The following is a 20,109-nucleotide window of genomic DNA, read 5'->3' on the forward strand; positions in this document are numbered from 1 at the left end:
TCATTAACAATTTATAACAATAAAGTGGTTTCAAACCAGGATATGAGCATATACCAGTATTACCATATGATGTAAAGTGGCGGTAAGCCAGAACATTCACAGGGAAGCGTGATGTCATCGCCATCAACAGCCTTATAGATGACCCGTCAAAGGAAGGTGTAGTGGCAATTCCTTTTGTTTGACAAACCAAACATCCCACAATTAAAACAAGTGAGGTCTGGTTTAGAGAGGGAGACCATCATTACTAATCACAGATTAGACAGAATAAAGAGCTTGAAGATGAAATGAGTCGACATGAAACACACCAACGACATAAAGGAAGGCATTGATGACGATGGAGCCGTGCACATTAGTGGCTTCACATTGATACACGGCTATGTCTTCGATATTCACGTCTCTCAGTGTCATCAACCCGCTCGTTACACTGCGCCGAGGCTCTTCATCCACTTCTACGGGGAGGGAGGGGGAGGAAGTGAAGAACAGGTCAATAATGTGAGTTTCTCACACAAAAATATTTAACAGATAAACTGTGGTCTAGTTAGATAAGCAGCAGTTGGTCCGGGGTCCTCCCTCACTTCCTCTGCTGAGATCTTATGAATTATTATCTTAGGACCTAAAACTTAGCAACACAGCCACCAGGTTGAAAGAGACAGACATGTATTTTGGCAACTCTAAGTTTTTTCTTTATAAGACAATACAATCAGACTCAAAGTGCAGCGAGAGGAGGTTTCACTGATCTGGTGATCTGTAGTAACTGAAACAGAGTAGTTTGGTCACGTGTTTGCACCCAGGTCATAAACTGCAAACATTAAATAAGGATTGACACCAAAATGTTTATAAACATTTGTTTTATTTATTTTATTTATTTAATACTGAATCTAAATCACAATTCATTTAGAGAAATGAAGCCCCAAATTTCTCTCACACAAACTTTTTAAGCAATCAGTTTGCTCATCAAGGACTTTGTTCTATGGCAACACTTCAAAGACAAAACCAAAAAAGTCACTTGTTGTACCTGTGAACAGCTGACCGTTGATTCTCCAGGTGATGCTGGGCCTCGGGATGCCGTCTCACAGTTTTACCCAGAGTGTACATCCCGTTCTGGGGCTCCTTCACCCAGTAAGGAGCCTCTGGAAAAAGACGCAAACATTTAGTTACTTTAGGAAAGTAATACAATAGAAGAAACACATAGAAAATAAACTAGTCAGTGACAAATAGCACATTGTTGAATAAGCAGCAACACAAAGGCTGTGTTAGGTTTAATCTGAGCAATGAATCCCACATTTTCCTGCCATGCCCGGAAATGCATCCTACAATTCTCAAAGTGCATTTTGAGAACTGTAGATCCATTGTTGTGGATTATTGTTAAGTAAATGACACTACCTCGGCCTCTTCCCAGTTTTGAAACTGTTTTGTTAAAACCTGCACCCCTTAACATGGAAATCACGTCTTCACGTTCAGCAGAGCATCATAACCAGACTTGTTTGTTCCTGTGCGCTCAGCTCAGCAGCCTACCTTCCACAGTAACTGTGAAAAAGTGTGAGGTGGAGCCGTGGGTGTTGGAGGCGTTGCATTCATACTCGCCAACATCCTCCAGGGTGATGCTGTCGAAGTGAAGCCAGCGGTCAAAGTTAATAACATGAGCAGCTGTGTTTGCCAGGACACCATCCTTCTTCTTCCATTCCACCTTAGGAGTGGGCCTGTAGAGACAGACAAATATAAGAACAGAGAAAGAAAAGTGTGACTGAGACAGAAGTGAACACGGAGGTAAAGATGTGGATGAACAGAAAGACAAACACAAGAGGAAATTAGAGCTGAATGAACAGAGACTGCCCTAAGATTGATGTAATACACTTGGCTTGTTGTTGCAGTGGCTAACACAAATGCCCAGCAGGTTTGCATCACCCATTCACACATATGTGGTGACCACGTGTGAATATGGGAGCAGCAACGAAACAGGACAGATTAACAAGGATTAGTAGTAAGTTATTACAATATACATAATTATCACGTTCGTACAATATAACTAACCCTATTTATATTGTACGAACATGATAATTATGTATATTGTAATAACGTGATTTTATGTTGTACAAACATGAAAAGTATCTTTTCATGTTTGAAGTGTGTTTCAGGATCGATTTTAAAGTTCTTTTATTGGTTTTTAAATGTCTTAATGGTCTTGGGCCTTCTTATCTTTCAGATCTGCTTTTATCATACGAACCCTCGCGGACCCTGAGGTCCTCTGGTACTGGCCTTTTGATTGTCCCTAAAGTCAGGACACATACTCACGGAGAGGCAGCTTTTCAGTGGTATGGTCCTCGACTGTGGAACAGCCTGCCGGAGGAGCTCAGGGCCAAAAGAGAACGCTCATGTTTTTAAAAACAGGCTCAAGACCCACCTTTTAATTTAGCTTTTACCTAACGTTTATTTATTTAATGCTTATTTATTCTATCCTGCTATTCTATTTATATTATTCATTTAGTTTTACCTAATACCTATTGATTGTATTCTTATTCATTTTTTATCTTCTTACTCTGTTTATACTTATATTTATATTATATCCCACTCTTATTTATTTTATCTTTTTATCCTGTTTATATTCTTATTAGGTCATATCTCCAGTGTTTCCTCGGAGGGGGCTCTCTGCACCGGGGCTGTGATCGACCGTGGCTGCTGGGGCCCTGTGGGTCCTCTGAGCCTGGCTGGGGGGCTTCTTTGCCTCCCTCCTGCTGTGTGCCCAGCCTGGAGGCTGCGGTCTGTGATCAGCTCCCGGTGCAGACAGCTCCCTGCGATAGTGTTTCCTCACTTGGCTAATGCGTACCCAGCCCAATTTTACTCTTTAGGTGTGTGTGTGTGTATGTGTGTGTGTGTGGGGGGGAGATGTGTGTATCATGACCGCTTCTGTTAATGACAGTGTGGGGAATGAGTGGGAGGGTGGGGTGGGCTGCTTTTAACCATGTAAAGCACTTTGTGCTACAGTTTGTATGAAAAGTGCTTTATAAATAAAGATTGATTGATTGATCTTGTTAGAACAATAAACTTTTCACGTTACAACTTGATATACTTCTATTTTTCTTTTGCCTGGGTGGCAGCTCTACGCTTCCGTAATATAGCCTACACTTTAGGACTCGGGGTAAAGGGATCAATAACAATTTAAAATGTATATTTTATATTTTGTTGATTTAAAGTCTCACACACAACCGGTTTTTAAAGTTTAAAAAAAAGAGAAAAGAAGAGGGAGTGCAAAGAAGAATGGGCAAGGATTTCAGTCTGTAGATGTGCAAAGCTGGTAGAGACATACCCTAAAAGACTGGCAGCTGTAACTGCAGCAAAAGGTGGTTCTACAAAGTATTGACTCAGGGGCTGAATAATTACGCACACCCCACTTTGCAGTTATTTATTTGTAGAAAATGTTTGGAATCATGTCTGATTTTCGTTCCACTTCTCACGTGTACACCACTTTGTATTGGTCTTTCACCTGGAATTCCAGTAACATTGATTCATGTTTGTGGCTGTAATGTGACAAAATGTGGGAAAGTTCAAGGGGGCCGAATAGTTTTGCAAGCCACTGTAAGTAAACTGTGTCAGGCTGACATGTGCTGCATGTACACAAGCACACAAACACAGATACTTACAAGCCACTGGGCAAACATTCAAGTGTGACACTGTGACCCCTCAGGGCCATAACTCTGGAGCGACTGCCAGTGGGATGGAAAAGTTCGGGTTTTCTGCCAAGAAGAATGTCACCTGGGCAAAGTGAAATGAAAATGAGGTCAGTGTACATGATCTTGCAAAAGTTTGCACACACAACATTTTGTAAACAACCTCATTGTATCTGGTAGGTTTACTAAGTTATTAAATAAAACTTTGTGTGACAGTGTGTTCCTGGATATATGGTTGGCACACACATCACCAGAGTGTAACTGAAGGTGTTTCAATTATTGATTGAAGAAATACAATCAATGGACACTTTGTGAAATTTACCAGTTCAACTGATCATTACAGCAAATATCTAAATAGTCATTTAATGCATTTACAACCTTCTGAAGTTCTGAATTGGGGAGAAAGGTGATTTAAGTAACTTTAACCAGGCTGCTCTGAGTATTTTAGAAACAGCTGATCTTTAGGGTTTACAAAGAATGGTCTGAAAAAGAGAAGAGAGCAGTTCTCTGGGTCAAAGTTCATTCTCTTCATCTGGATGCAGCATTTTCAGTGGGACAGACATTTCATCTTTCATCCTAGTGACCTCTTCATCTGACTGGCCTCCTCAGCTTTATCCCCGGGCGTGTTCTCAGAGCGTGTTCTGGGGAGCTTGCAGGAGTGCTCACAGACATATTCAATCTGTCCTTGGCCCACGCTGTGGTACCGGCCTGCTTCAAATCCACCTCCATCGTCCCGATACCCAAAAACTCCAACCCATCTAGCCTCAATGACTACCGCCCAGTAGCACTCACCCCCATCATCACTAAGTGCTTAGAGCAGCTGGTCTTAGCACACTTCAAATCCTGTCTCCCCCCCACCCTGGACCCCCACCAATTTGCATACCGCCAGAACAGGAGCACAGAGGATGCAGTCTCCATCGCACTGCACTCTGTCCTCTCACACCTGGACAACAACAACACCTACGCCAGAATGCTGTTTATAGACTTCAGTTCAGCATTCAACACAATCCACCCCTCACAACTCATCAGGAAACTGACAGACCTGGGCATCAGTTCCCTCATCTGCAAATGGTTACTGGACTTCCTGACCAACCGCCCCCAACATGTCCGACTGGATAACCGCTGCTCATCAACAATCACAATGAACACCGTGTACCACAAGGCTGTGTGATGAGCCCTTTCCTCTACTCCCTCTTCACCCACGACTGCAGACCTGCTGATGGTTCCAACACCATCATTAAGTTTGCAGATGACACCACGGTGATTGGCCTCATCAGTGACAACGATGAGGCCGCCTACAGGAGGAGGTGGATCGTCTGGCTGAGTGGTGCGACACAAACAACCTGCTGCTTAACACCGAGAAGACTAAAGGAGCTCATCGTGGACTACAGGAGGAATGCTGACCCACATCCACCCATCCACATTAAGGGGACGGCTGTGGGCGTGTGAGCAGCTTCAAGTTCCTGGGTGTCCACATCTCCGAGGATCTCATCTGGACGACCAACTGCTCCAAGCTGGTCAAGAAGGCTCACCAGCGCCTCTTCTTCTTGAGGACTCTGAGGAAGAACCACCTGTCCTCAGACATCCTGGTGAACTTCTATCGCTGCACCATCGAGAGCATCCTGACCAACTGTATAACAGTCTGGTACGGGAACTGCTCTGCCTCGGACCGGAAGGCGTTGCAGAGGGTCGTGAAAACTGCCCAGCGCATCGCGGAGCACCACTTCCTGCCATAAAGGACATCTACAGGAAGCAGTGTCTGAAAAGGGCTGGGAAAATCATCAGAGACCCCAGTCACCCATCACATGGACTCTTCACCCTCCTGCCCTCTGGGAGGCGCTACAGGAGCCTCGGACTAAGACCACCAGGTACCGGAACAGCTTCTTCCCCACAGCTGTCAGACTCCTGAACTCTGCCTCCTGACATCTGACCCACGTTAAACTCATGGACTGAACATACACACACCCACAACCACTAGCACTTTACCACTATCACAATTATCCACATATCTCACTTATCTTAACTGCACTACTGTATAGTTCTGTGTAGATAATCATTCTGTACATACGATAATTTTTAATCCCACAACTGTTTATAACTTACATAGTTCACATTCTGTATAACTGTATATCTCAGATTTCTGTATAGTCTTTATTTCATATTTATATCCTGTTCATAGCCTGTACATACTTATAGTTATAGAATATTCATAACATACTTCACACTGTGTACATTATAACATACCATAATAGACCCATTTCTGTAATATACTTACACATCTCTATTATTGCTAATATATATTGTAATATATCTATATCACGACTGAAGCACTTTCTGGATGGATGCAAACTGCATTTCGTTGCCCTGTACCTGTGACATGTGCAATGACAATAAAGTTGAATTCTATTCTATTCTATTCTATTCTATTTATAAACAGTACAGAGACCAAAACTAACACCACTGTCTAACACTGAGCCACAAGTTCAGTTTCATGACTGTTTATGGGAAAACTGCCATGATGATTAGGCAGTTGTGTAGAGTTTGGCTGTCAAGTGTTTTACCTGTGCGCTCACTCGGCTTGACAGAGAGGGAGACAGCAGTGGCAGGTAGAACAGTCCTGGCCTCTCTGTACTGGGCGTAGCAGATGTAGTCCTCTTTGCTGTCACTCCTCATGAGGTTCGCGAAGTACAGCTTCCCGTCCAGGCCGATCGTCACTCTCTCACTCCGAGTAATGTGCATCAAATCTGAGCCGGGACGGGGACAGTTTAATGTAGGTGGGAAATAAAGTTCAAAGCATGGAAACTGCAGTGGAAGGTAAAAATGTTTTTCATGTCAGTGTAAAATTAAATTGGTTATTTTGCTACGAAAAATGCACAATAAGCACCTCACTTTATTGCACTGCAGCCTCAATATTGATTAGCTGATAACAGTCATAGAAAAATGGAGGCAGAGTGGACATAAACAAAGAGCCTGTGTGCCACAGAGGCTGGCAGCTGATGACCGGGACAGGAAACAGATCGACACACTCACTCATGTTCATCCAGTGGATGCTGGGAGGAGGCGAGCTTTCTGGACGGTTGCAGGACAGAACCATACTCTGTCCCACGACTCCTTGTTCACGCATGACTTGCTGTTTAAAAAGAACTGGCTGAGCTGAAACACAAAGCAGCAGAATACAAGTTAATGGGGTTTGGGGGAAGGCTGCTAGTGAGTCATGAGCGAGTGAAGCTGTTATATGCTGGACTGTCTCAGGGGCATGCATCCAGATCAGACTGGATTTATACCCCAGAGAAATTCATTTTTAAATCTCAGGTGACTTTTTAATAATATTTACTCCACTGCCAGTCCTAAAGAAGGGTTAGCAGTTTTGGCACTTGACACCGAGAAGGCAGATTGAATGGCCCTATTTGTTCGAAATATTGGAAAGATTTAAATACGTAAAGATCCAACTATTGTTGGTTATAATACTGATACAACTACTAATAAAAATTACACTCTACATGGATGATGTGCTATTATATATCACCCAGCCAGGAAAAAACTATTCCTGCCATATTAGACAAAATTAAGTTATTTGGGTCTTTCTCTGGATAAATCTGAATAAAAGTGAACTAGTGCCTCTACATGTGAGTAACCCATCTTGGCTATAAAACCTCCCATTCAGCATAGCTTATGAGAAGCTCACTTATTTGGGTATTCAGGTTACACAATGCTATTCCTCTTGTGGGGATTAGAGAAATTATTTCCCTGCTATTGTTCATATTACCATGGCATTAATCACATAATCTCCAAGTAGGGATAGTGCATTTAAATGTTTAAACATATTGGCACCCAATTAAGCTTTTATTACAAGTCCAGTAAGAACCACTTTAAACTGTTGAGTTGAATCTATAATTTTAAATGCTTTTCAATGCTCCTATAATCTTAAATGTTTCTGTGCAGACTGCAGGGACAGGAAATATACTCTGTGTAAAGACAGGAAGTTACATGTTTTGAAGTTGCATGCTTTGCAGGAAGGAAACCGAAAGCAGAGTCTCAGTGCAAGTAATTCTGAGGAGCAGTTTCGATGATGCTATTATCTTTTATGCATTTATCTTTGATTAAGCTTTGATTAAGCTTTAAGTAGTTGTATTAGATTGAAACATTTGTTTTATACATTTTATATATCAGTCAAGATTATTACACACATACACACACATAGTTTCAGTTGTGTACATGCGGGCCTTCTGTCTGGTGGAAAGGTTTATGAAGTGAAGGGTGAAATCAAGGACAGCACACACACACACACACAGTATTAGACTCATTTATATAGGTAAGAGTTTAGTCATGGTTTGCTTGCAACTGCAAAATTGTGCCTGCATGAGTGACAGTTTGTGCAGAACGTGGGCCTGATGTTCCAGAAGATAAGCCTGGGCAGGATGGTGACAGGAAGCACCTGGGTTCGAGCCGAAGACAATGTTCTTTTTTAAACTGTGTTCAAAGTTAACTGAACGTTTGTGGTTTTGGATTGACGTATGCTGTATTGAGTCTGCCTGGCAACAGAAGAAGGGGCTGTACTATTCTCACCCCTATAAAGTCTTTGTTCTGACTATTGTAAGTTAGTTCAACACTGAAATCTGCACAAGTGTTGGACTCCGCGTAATGTGTACATTAAAATCTCCGTCTAATTGCACCAGCCCGGATCAGTGGTTATTATTTTTGGATTCCTCCTCAATATCTGAACCTTAACATTTGGGGGCATCGTCCGGTGAGAGGGGAATTCTGGAGGAGGTGTAGACGGAGAGATCCGGGGTCCGTGGTGATTAGACAGGCAGATACGAGTCAGTGGTCAGAAGTGAGAGACAAGCCGGCTTATCCAAAGGTAAGGCACATACCTGTTGAATTTTCCAAAGTGTGCCAGATTGGACATGTCAAATTAAAGTCTACTCACTGAAATTACTGGTGAATGTCTGTTGATTTGGTGAAGTTTTCATGAGGTTTACCGGTTGAAGTAATGATAATGAAGTATAAGTGACAGTACTGAGTAATGAGAATGAAGGAATGAAAAGAGAAAACAGTTGGACTGTTAAGTAATTATAGTATGATAGGTAATTGGCATGTGTGTGAATATGCAGTTTGATTGACTATAAAGCTGGGCTTGAACATTAATAAGATTACTTGTAATTTTATGTAGTGTTTTCAGAAGTTTTACTAAATTCTCTTAGGACGAGGAGTCTGGGACCCTTAAGAAGCGCATTTTCTCGGAGGTAACGCTCCCTCCTGGGTAAAGACGTTTATCCTTGACCTAGCGGCGACTAGGGGTAGTACGGTCGACGGCCGGGAAGGACTTGGGAATCTTCAAAATCGCTAGGGGATCGATCGAGTCCCCTATTTTGCGCTTTTTTGGCTACGATAAATTTGGTTAGGGCATTAGTAATCGGGCCACCGTCAGGGACGGAATACTGGCTAAAATTGGTCGCAAAAAAGTCTGGGACTTTATCGGTTGGACCGTTATTATTAAATTTGTCGAAATTGTGTAGGAGTTACAATTTTAGGAATCTGGACGGAACAGTTAGAGTCTGTTCTGGTGAAGTGGGCGCAAAAAAGTCTGGGACTTTATCGGTTGGACCGTTAACTTAAATTTGTCAAAATTATATAGGTTTTAAGAGGCCTAAAATCTGTGCAGTTGTAATTAAAAGACGTCTGTGTAATATAAAATAAGAGATCTTTGTGTGAGAGAAGTCTCTGTGTCAGCAGTGCACAGCCGGATGTGCACTGATGGTGTGTTCATGTAAATGAGGAGCGGTGACGCGCATAGTGATTGTTGCTTTCGGTTTTGAGAGTATTGAGCTTTGTAACTATTGTTTGAAAATGTTGCTAAATGCCTGTAACTAAGAGGCTGGGTTTGCATATTACGAGAGTATAAATAGAGTTTGAATTAACTGCTGTGAATCTGTGATCAGTGACTAAGTTTAAGCGTCACAGTTTAAAGTGTGTGAGTGCGGTGAGTAGTAGGGTTTTAAATGATAAATAAAGGTGTGAAATATATTTCTTTTGTGATGTAAAGTAGGATGTTTTAAAGTTTGAAAGTGCTTTTAATTCAAGAAACGCATGAGTGATGGTATGAGAGGTTGAGTTTCTTTTTCTCTCAGTTCAAAAACACATAAGTATATACACTTGGTACACCCACTCAAGAAATTATTGTGTGACTGATGCTACAAAACTGACCTAAAGAATGGTGATGTGTGTGAAGAAGTGTTAATTGTCCTGATGTTTGAAAGAGCTCTATTTAAATGTGTGTGAGTGAAATGAAGGTGTATTGTTTTTAGATCAAGATTTAGTAGAATTACTGATTGTTTGTAGACTGTGAAATTCAAAGAGAGACAGAGTCTGCAGAAACAGGAAATGTGTGCCTGTGGTGTGTCGGTGACAGGAAACCGTGTGTGTGTGTCTGGGACAGGAACTTTGCATGCCCATAAAAGGGAAACTCACTGTGACGCACCCAGAGAAGAGAGACAGACGAGTTAAACTCGAGGCAGATGAAGCAAATGGAGGTTTTAAGAAAAAGAAATGAAAAGAATATTAATTGTATGCTTTAGTGTGCCAATACAGGTGGACTTCGCTCAACATGGAACTTTGAGTAACCGGCAAAAAGGATAGAGAAACAATTGGGAAAAACAGGCCACTTTTTGGCTAAAATTTATAGCTTCACCTGTCACTTTGTCCCTAAACTGAGAAGAAGCTCAAAGGACAGTCAATCTCCTGATGAAGACCGACAGAACATCGTGGACTTGAATACAGCAGGCAAACGACAGTGCCACTGATCCATTAACACTGATGACGACTGACGACCAGCAGAAGCACGTAAGAAAAGCAAAGCTATAACATGTGCTGTGAATTACAGGCTGGGCAGTTGAACAGTGGGATAAAGAATTGTGGAAGAGCACTGGACATTGAGTGTCATATTTGCCATGCTTGGAGTAATCTTGAAAGAGAAGACTGAAAAGATGAATGAAGAAGAAAACAGAGCAAATGAAAATAAGACTGAAGGCACTGAACGGGATATTTTGCCAGGCTGGAACCTAACGTAAAAGAAGAATACTGAAAGATCAAAACAGAGAAGAAACGGACTGTGTTTGCTGGAGCTTTGAAGGCCACACAAGGACACTGTGAGAAAGGGATAAGGTCCAGTCTCAGGTGAAGCTGGACGAGTTTGACTGCGAGAATACAGGGTATGATTGGATTGAAAATTGAAGCCGGAACTCATGATTGTTTAGGGATGTCCACCACATCACAACAAAGAGGTAAACAATACAAAAGGTAAAAATAATCAAAAAATAACTGACAACTATATTAATGAATAGAAAACACACATACACAAATTGTTACATGTGAAATTATTTTGAAATGAATCAGAAGTGAGATAGTTTGAATCTAAAGCTCAGTGAAAAGATGCATAAATTAAATATGAATACATAAGAATGCAATGAGGAGCACAATATAGGATGCAATGAAGATGCAGCTTACACTTAATTAACATGAAATGTAACAAGGAAGAACACGCTTATAGTCATATTCATGACATACGCATGACATCATTGGGATTTGTGACAGGAAAGAGAGAGAAGTGGGTCGTTTAAGCACTCGTGATAATAATGAAAATGTCTTAGTTTTGTTATTTTCAGGAGCAAAGCAGACCTGGATCAATTTTCCACTCCAGCGGTCGGAAGGAAATTAGAGGTTAACATCAATGGATAAGTTAAGGCAAGTTTCTGGTTGAATTGTTCACAGCATGATGTGTCCATGAACCTGAAAAGCAAGCCCTAACACCTGGCTGAAGACCAGGAGGGCTGTTATTTAAGGTGGGAAATTAAAATTTGGGCTAGTAATTCGGGGAAGGAGAAAACTGACTGTTTAACTGGAGAATTGGGAAGGTGTCTGAGAGACTGCGAAGCCATATATGCAAAAATAACACACACAAACAGAGAATGCATTAACCTTACAAAGACAAGCTCATGAAGATTAATGCATAGACATTGATTAAACCTGGCTAAGAACACAAACATACGCGATGAAGATCAGCTTGCTACTTGTATGAGTGATAGAATGGTGTGAATGATTAATAAAAAAGACTTAAAGCTTGAAGTTGAAGTTGACTCAAAGGGGTTATATGACAGGGGAGTGAGTTATGGAAATTAACAGAAGAAAAGTGATTAAAGTAGTTTTATAAGAGTGAGTTAGGAGTGGTTTTGCACTGATGGATAAAAGTAAGTGATTAGTATAGAAAGAAAATGAAAATAATTCAATAATGTGTTAAGGTTTAAACATGTATTTCTCTTGGCAAGTTGACTTGTTGAGATGAATCAGTATGCAAATTAGCTGGAGTGAGTGGTGACGAAGACACTTCCTGTGTGTCTGTGTGTCGGAGGCTTTCAGTTGAAGAAACAGAGCAGTGACTGGGGAGGATCATAGGCGAAATATATAAGGGTAAAGTAACAGGATAATTGATTACGGTGGGCAGGTCTGTTCAGAGGTGCAGATTTGGACAGGAAATTTATAATTTAGTGATGGTACGTTGTTGAAATCGGTTTATATCTTATGCTGAATGAACACATGGTAAAGTGAGGAAGGGAGACATTGTGCAAAACGGTCTTTGATCTTTTGACGAGGTCCAGGTTGCAGTGAACGGGTGAACTTTGAGATTGTTTCAGATTTTTGAGGCTGTTGTTTCTATTTCAAGAGAGGGAGTTTGATTAAATATGGATATGTCTGAGAGGGGCCCGAAGGTTTGTAGTAGTGCACTCAAAAAAAACAAAAACAAAAAAAAAAAGAAACCTGTCAGGTGATTTTGTTTTGTACTTTGATGAGCTAATAATCAGCTCTCTTTTTTTTCATTTTTGTTCTAAGCAGGCCTGGAAGAGAGTGAACGGACGGCGCTGACAAAATTACCGAGTACGAAAATCAGGTGGGCTTTACAGATTATAATTGGCGGCGGAGGAGTCTACCGGTGGAGACCTGATTGGTTGTGAGTCTCTGTTTAAAAGGATTGTATCGATTCAATCCAGTCAAAAGTATAGAGAACTATTTTCCTAAAAAGGAAAACGAAATAAAACAAATGATTGAGCTCATTTTGCTGATGTGGAGCATCTGATGACGTGCGCAGAAGGCTGCAGTATCAGCAAAGATATCATGTGTGAATGCGTGTGAGTGAATGTGAGTGATGGGACCAAGGGGGGAAATAAATAAAAGGTTGACAAACAGGAGGAGTGGGAGACTTAATTCTGGGGATGCTGATGTTTCCTTTGAGTGAATTTCTGTTTTATTGATTTGGGTTAGACCATGTTATTACATTATAAAATGCTAAATGCTAATAGGGAAACATTGTTTGATGAAACTCAAGTTACCATTAACTGAGGTAACACATGATTAATAACTGTTCTGTTTAAGTTTATTTTTGTCATGACACAGACTGGATCATAAAGGGGGAGTTGAGTATGAAATGTAAAGCACAGGTTTTGTTTCCAGGAAATTCCAAGGATACAGGCTCTGGATGGAGCGAGGAGTTTGAGAAGATTTGACATAATGATTAAATTGATTTTATTCCTTAAACACAGGTTTTCAGGGCTGGAGCAAAATACCGGAGAGGAGGATTGCTGAGCTGTTCTGAGAAATGATATGACTAACCTTTTTTCTCTTTTAATTTCCTAAGCTTGGGTGGAGCATTTTGAGTTTTTTGCCACATGAGATGTGTCAAAAAAGAGAGGGATTTAAGGTTTAATTTGTTTAATTTGAAATGGGTTTTCGTATGATTTTATAACTATTGGGGTTGTTTGATAATTTAGATATGGTAAAACTGGGGCAGAGAATGTTATTTTTAAAGAAAGGATTAAAATGACCTGAATTAGGTTTAGAAGATAAAATGCGGTGTTCATAAGAAGTTGTACACCAAACTTAAAGGGAAACTGTGGGAATAATAATAATGGGGAAGATTAGTGAAGATTTTACGAGTAGAAAATGTGTGATTTCTTTTGACTTTTAGAATAAGTTGTTATAATGTAGGCGTTAGAAACAGATATTAAATAGATTTATTTCTAGGGTAGAGGAGAGCTTTTTATGAGGATGTTAAAAGTGTCACTGACCCGAATGAATAGCATTGAAGATTATATACATAGAAATGATTTTTTCATACACATTGCATTCTGTGCCTTTAACGGAGTTGTGGCTCAGAGAGTCGTCTCTTGAGGGTCAAAAACTTTTGGTTAGCGTTAATGATTAGCCAATCTACTGTGAGAATGACCTGAGTTATTGAAGGATTGCACACGCTTACAGACATATAGAGTTCTTAACACACATGACAGTATTGAGTCCAGGCCAAAGGCCTAAAATATATTTAGCATTTAACTGAATAGGAGTTCCGCTTGTAACTAAACGGTGTGACATGTAAAATATTGGGATAACACATGCAGCTCTAAATTAGTCGTATTATATAAAATGCAGTTACAGAATAACAAATGCTTGTTGAAGTGACCAAGTTTTTGTTTAAAACAGAAGCAAAGGGAGAAAGCTTATATATTTTGGTTGAGTCTGATAAAGTATAAATTAGAATGTATCATTACATTAAGAGCAGCAAAATGAAATAAAATGTTATACCAAGAACAGGTTATAACACAGGAAATGTGAGTTCTAAAATACAGTTAGAGTTCAGCTTTTAGCTATGATGAAATTTATTGAGGAGTAATTAATTATGTGCTTACACTTAGTGATTAAAGTGGTTGTTTTTCTTTGATCCTTGTGTAGAATAAGTGGTTATGATGATTTTTCTTGTGAAAGGTGATTTTAGGCCAGAGCTGTGACAGCACAGGATGTTGAATAGAGTGAACAACAGGAAACATATGACAGCAGTGCTGTAAGACTGTTAAAATGCTGTAGATTGAGATGAGTGATGTTTAAGATTATATAGGAACAAAAGGCAGGAGGCCAGATTTCCACTAGAGAGGGACCCAGAAAAGGGACAGACCAGTAGAGATTCACAAGTGTAAGGGGTCTCTCACCGGGTATGATTGGGTTCAGGGGTGAGGGAGGAGTGCTGATTGAGCTCTGCTCGCACTCTTATTCTCTCCTGCCGTTGACCAACTTTAGGCTCACTGATACTTTGGTGTGATTAACCTCAAGCATGAGTGTTCTCAAGTGGGAGCTGGCGTCGTATTACTAGACCACCTAGATGTCCTGAGGTTGTCTGGTTGGCTGAGCCACACGACGCCTAGAGAGGGTTAGAGCGGTGACCGTGGTGCCCATGACGTCAGGGGTGGACAGGGAAGCAGCTGAATGGGCCGAGGAGTGATCCAACATAATGTATGGCGACCTCTGGTGGTCCAGAGGTCGAGTGAGGGAGTGTGGGGATTAGAGAAATTATTTCCCTGCTATTGTTCATATTACCATGGCATTAATCACATAATCTCCAAGTAGGGATAGTGCATTTAAATGTTTAAACATATTGGCACCCAATTAAGCTTTTATTACAAGTCCAGTAAGAACCACTTTAAACTGTTGAGTTGAATCTATAATTTTAAATGCTTTTCAATGCTCCTATAATCTTAAATGTTTCTGTGCAGACTGCAGGGACAGGAAATATACTCTGTGTAAAGACAGGAAGTTACATGTTTTTGAAGTTGCATGCTTTGCAGGAAGGGAAACCGAAAGCAGAGTCTCAGTGCAAGTAATTCTGAGGAGCAGTTTCGATGATGCTATTATCTTTTATGCATTTATCTTTGATTAAGCTTTGATTAAGCTTTAAGTAGTTGTATTAGATTGAAACATTTGTTTTATACATTTTATATATCAGTCAAGATTATTTACACACACACACACATAGTTTCAGTTGTGTACATGCGGGCCTTCTGTCTGGTGGAAAGGTTTATGAAGTGAAGGGTGAAATCAAGGACAGCACACACACACACACACAGTATTAGACTCATTTATATAGGTAAGAGTTTAGTCATGGTTTGCTTGCAACTGCAAAATTGTGCCTGCATGAGTGACAGTTTGTGCAGAACGTGGGCCTGATGTTCCAGAAGATAAGCCTGGGCAGGATGGTGACAGGAAGCACCTGGGTTCGAGCCGAAGACAATGTTCTTTTTTAAACTGTGTTCAAAGTTAACTGAACGTTTGTGGTTTTGGATTGACGTATGCTGTATTGAGTCTGCCTGGCAACAGAAGAAGGGGCTGTACTATTCTCACCCCTATAAAGTCTTTGTTCTGACTATTGTAAGTTAGTTCAACACTGAAATCTGCACAAGTGTTGGACTCCGCATGTGTGTACATTAAAATCTCCGTCTAATTGCACCAGCCCGGATCAGTGGTTATTATTTTTGGATTCCTCCTCAATATCTGAACCTTAACATGATTTATGAAAATCTAACTTCTCTCTTATTATCTGAGCTTCAGTGAAGTATCTGTGACAATAGCTGAAGATACGTTAAGCCACAGTTTTGTTTTTTGTCCCAAAGTTAAAAAATTTTGGGCCGACATCTTTGATTCAGTGTCTTTCTTCGTGTGCAGTTGAATCCTGATCCACTAACAATTATTCTGGGCATCTTTGATGATACTGTGGGAACAGACAGTGCAAAGCGATGTTTTATATCCTATTGTATTATTATTGCAAAGAAACTTATTCTCACTCAGTGGAAGGAGAGAGATGCACCCTCTTAAAGTCAGCGCTTTAAGAGGGGTGAGATTTTAGCGAGTCAGTCAAACCGTGTGCTGACCGCAGCCATGGGAAACAAAGAGTACGCACCATCGACTTCATCCTCCACACCCACTGCACATCCTCCCTACTGAGTGACATCACGGTGCTATCACCAGGAAATGGTTGCCGTGGCAACTTGAGATGATCGAGCAGAACAGGTGGCCCTGATCAACCTCACTGACTCACTGATTTGTGTGTGTGTGTGTGTGTGTGTGTGTGTGTGTGTGTGTGTGTGTGTGTGTGTGTGTGATTTTATATCATCTGTGCATCAGCAGGTGTGAACCTCAGAGCACACTGACTGCCTTTGTGTGTATACAGTAAGTTTGTGACTCACGCTCTACGTTGACTTTGACGGCTTGTGTCATGGCGGTGCCCAGACTGTTGGAGGCGTAGCAGCGGTATTCACCCTCTAACATATCCAGGGAAGAATTGTCGCCTCTCAGCGTTCCGGATCCTTCAGTCTCTGATCCGAACAACTCGCCATCTTTCAGCCAACGGAATCTATGAACACAGAGGGGAGAACGGCTGTCAGCACATCAACAGTTTACAGACAAAGTCACAGAAACAAACCTTAAATTACACAATAAAGAAAACAGACAGTTGCTTCTATTTATTTGTGAGCTGATTTTAAGGATCTACAGTTTCATTATAAACCAGTGAGTCTTTATCAAAGCCTGAAACAGGTTGATGTAAAATGTTCATCCTTTTGATCGACGGCCTGAAATACATAAATACAAAAATATGAGGAAGTGTAACATTTACAGCTGTTATTATTACTTTTAACAGTCGGTCTCCCCGAGAGAAGCAGGGAGTGGAGAGAGGGACGAGCTCGGGGAGGAGAACAGCTGAGAGATAATTTTGTTTTTGTTCTTATTTTATTATGAGGACATTTATTGCCATGTCAACACACACACACACACACACACACACACACAGGTGTACGTACGTGGGTGTCGGGTTCCCGGTGGCCTCACAGGCCAGATTGAAGTCTTCTAGAGAAAACACTGTGTGTGATTTTGGCATCTCTGTCAGCACCGGAGGCTGAAATACTGAAGACACACACACACACACACACACACACACACACACACACACACACACACACACACACACACACACACACATTATTATTATTATTATTTCTTATTGTTCAAAATCTGTTTAGCTTGAAGGAAAGAGTCACTGCCATTTTTAACTTTTCAGAGCATCAGGTGAGACGAGCTCGTGGGAACATTCCCAGAAATGTAACTGAAGTCATTTATGAATGTTTGTTCTTCTGCACAGCCCCAGAGGTTTATGGGTATTGGAGTATTTTAGAACCACCACTCTGTGCCATGAATTATTGCTGTACATAGACTACATAGAGTTGCTGCTTAGGCAGAATAAGTAATAAACTAAATGGAAATTAAACAGAATGTGGAAGAACAGAACCAGCCCTCCCTTCCTCCTACTTGGTTTAATATATAATTTATGAATATATTATTACATTTTATGATTACATTTCTCACATACGTGCATTTATCCAGTGTGAGACATTTGCTGTGAAAGAGTGAGGACTCACAGTTTTCGGGGATGTGCTGTTCTCCCAGAGTGAATGGAAACATGAAGGAGAGGAAGGACAGAGGGAGGAGGATCAGGGGGAGGGCAGGGGGGCACTGCCCCCTACAGTCCATTAACTGATACTGTGACACACACATGTCTCAATGTCCCATCAAAAACAAAGCCCACACACTCAGCATGTAACGAGACGCACACACACACACAAAAGGAGACACTCCAAGGAGCAAACAGCAGTAAGCTGATGGTGGCTTCACGCTGCAGTTCTGAGTGACACTTCCTTCTTGTTTGCTCTGTAAAGGTGGGGGGTAGACAAAGGATGGATAAGGGGGCAGTAGGGGAGGGATGAAGGAAAACATAAATAAAAAGAGCAAACCAATACATGAATGTATGAATGTGGAGGCGTTTGAGTCGGTGAGGGTCAGAGGTCACTGAACAAACCGCTCTACATCATGGACAACCCATCACGCCGCTCCACTCCACAGTCGTGAGGCAGCAGAGTTCATTCTCCCTCAGACTGATTCAATCTTGCTGCCATAAAGAACGCTTCAGGAAATCATTGGTGCCGTTCTCTATAAAGCTCTATAATAACTCTTCATTCTGACACAGGTGGACACACCTGTCAGGCATCAGACCCCAATCACATTTTTGTATTATACCTTCATGCAGCTGTTTTTCTTAGATTTATAGTGTACATATTATTTATTAATGCAAGTTTCTTTATATTGCTGCTCTTTCTCATACGGCACCTGTGACACTTTTATTTGACTTGCTGTTTATTTGTTGTGTATTGTAGATTTTTACTCTTTATTATGCGGCCGTAACACAAACGTTTCTCTCTATCGATTTCAGGCGACCTTCGTGGCTTTTGTGCTCCTATTTGAATAATTCCTAATTCTACTTTCTTAATTATTCATGAAGAATGTTTCAGTGAAAGTGACTCAGTGATTACCATCTGACAAAACTTGCTCCAATGACCACACTCACGAGGTTTCAGTTCCTGAGCTGTCTACATCTGATTATGTTTTTTTCCATGAAACTGACATTAAACAGCAGAGCTGATAGCTTATCTATACAGCTTATATACTATCTGCTCAGCACCAACAGCCGAGCAGATAGTATATAAGACACACACACACACACACACACACACACACACACACACACACACACACACACACACACACACACACACACACACACACAAGTTACAACTTCATTACTACTCTACAACATAGATTCTGATGTTACTCATTGCCCACTGGTAATATTAAATAATTATATATAACTCCAGTTTAGTGATACACCAAACGCTGACTCTGAAAGTTCGGCAGCATCATTAATGTCTGACTTTAATAAAATCCACCATGTAGCTGAAGGTTTGTGCCCATTTTCAGTGCTGCAGTTTTTACATTCATGACAGAACAAAGAAGTGAATGTACTCACAGGTCAGAGAGGAGTGATGGTTTACTGCTGCCTCTCTTCTTCTTCACTGGAAACCAGGAACTCACGTCTCTAACTGAAGGAGTCCCTCCTCCAAATACCACAGCACCGCCACACTCCTCCCCTCTACATCAGTCAGTGCGTCGTGTGTGTGAGCTGCTGCTGAAGTTAACTCTTTTGTGTACCATTTTATATGTTACACATATTTACACTGCTGTTGACATTTACCATTGAAAAGGAGAAAAAAGACTGATTTGGATCTTTGAAGTTCTTATTCTTTAAACCTGTGAAATACATTCTCACAGTGCAATCTGACATTTACTTGCAAACTGCTGCACTAAATGACCAAAGGACCAGTGACATTTATTTACCTTAAAGATCCATCATTCTCTAACTGACATGGCACAGGGATGCTGGGTCTCTCAGTCTTCTTCTTTCAGCTGTTCTCTTTAGGACCTCTGCATGTCCTCCTTCACTACATCCATGAATCTCCTCTGAGGCCTTTCTCTTTTCCACCTGTCAATCAACTTCATCTTTAACATCCTTTGTCCAAATTGGATGTATTTTTTTTTATTTATTTTTCCCTTTATTTTCAGCCATAGTTTGTAACTATTTGTGTGTATTTGTGTTTTTAGAATGAAGGCCTGGCCTAACCTCTCTAACCTCTCAGCTCTCTGGGGACATCTCAGGCCCTCCAAGGTTTGGAGGCCTATCTCCCCC

General features: G+C 41.0%; 1 protein-coding gene across 1 annotated transcript; it reads right to left on the reverse strand.

Moving 5' to 3' along the window:
• Positions 1 to 204: 204 nt before the first annotated feature.
• Positions 205 to 19,436, reverse strand: LOC120435380 (neural cell adhesion molecule L1-like). Its single transcript, XM_039604888.1, has 11 exons — positions 19,393 to 19,436; positions 17,951 to 18,239; positions 17,336 to 17,438; positions 16,724 to 16,890; positions 6,696 to 6,818; positions 6,227 to 6,409; positions 3,639 to 3,750; positions 1,516 to 1,700; positions 1,016 to 1,130; positions 306 to 449; positions 205 to 217 (listed from the first exon to the last, which is right to left on the reverse strand). Exons 2-10 carry the CDS (start codon positions 18,084 to 18,086, stop codon positions 440 to 442), a joined length of 1,134 nt encoding a protein of 377 aa, XP_039460822.1. The 5' UTR covers positions 18,087 to 18,239; positions 19,393 to 19,436; the 3' UTR covers positions 205 to 217; positions 306 to 439.
• Between the last annotated feature and the right edge of the window lie 673 nt (positions 19,437 to 20,109).

Source organism: Oreochromis aureus, linkage group 20, assembly GCF_013358895.1.
Source record: "Oreochromis aureus strain Israel breed Guangdong linkage group 20, ZZ_aureus, whole genome shotgun sequence".
In the NCBI taxonomy this organism is placed as follows: domain Eukaryota; kingdom Metazoa; phylum Chordata; class Actinopteri; order Cichliformes; family Cichlidae; genus Oreochromis; species Oreochromis aureus.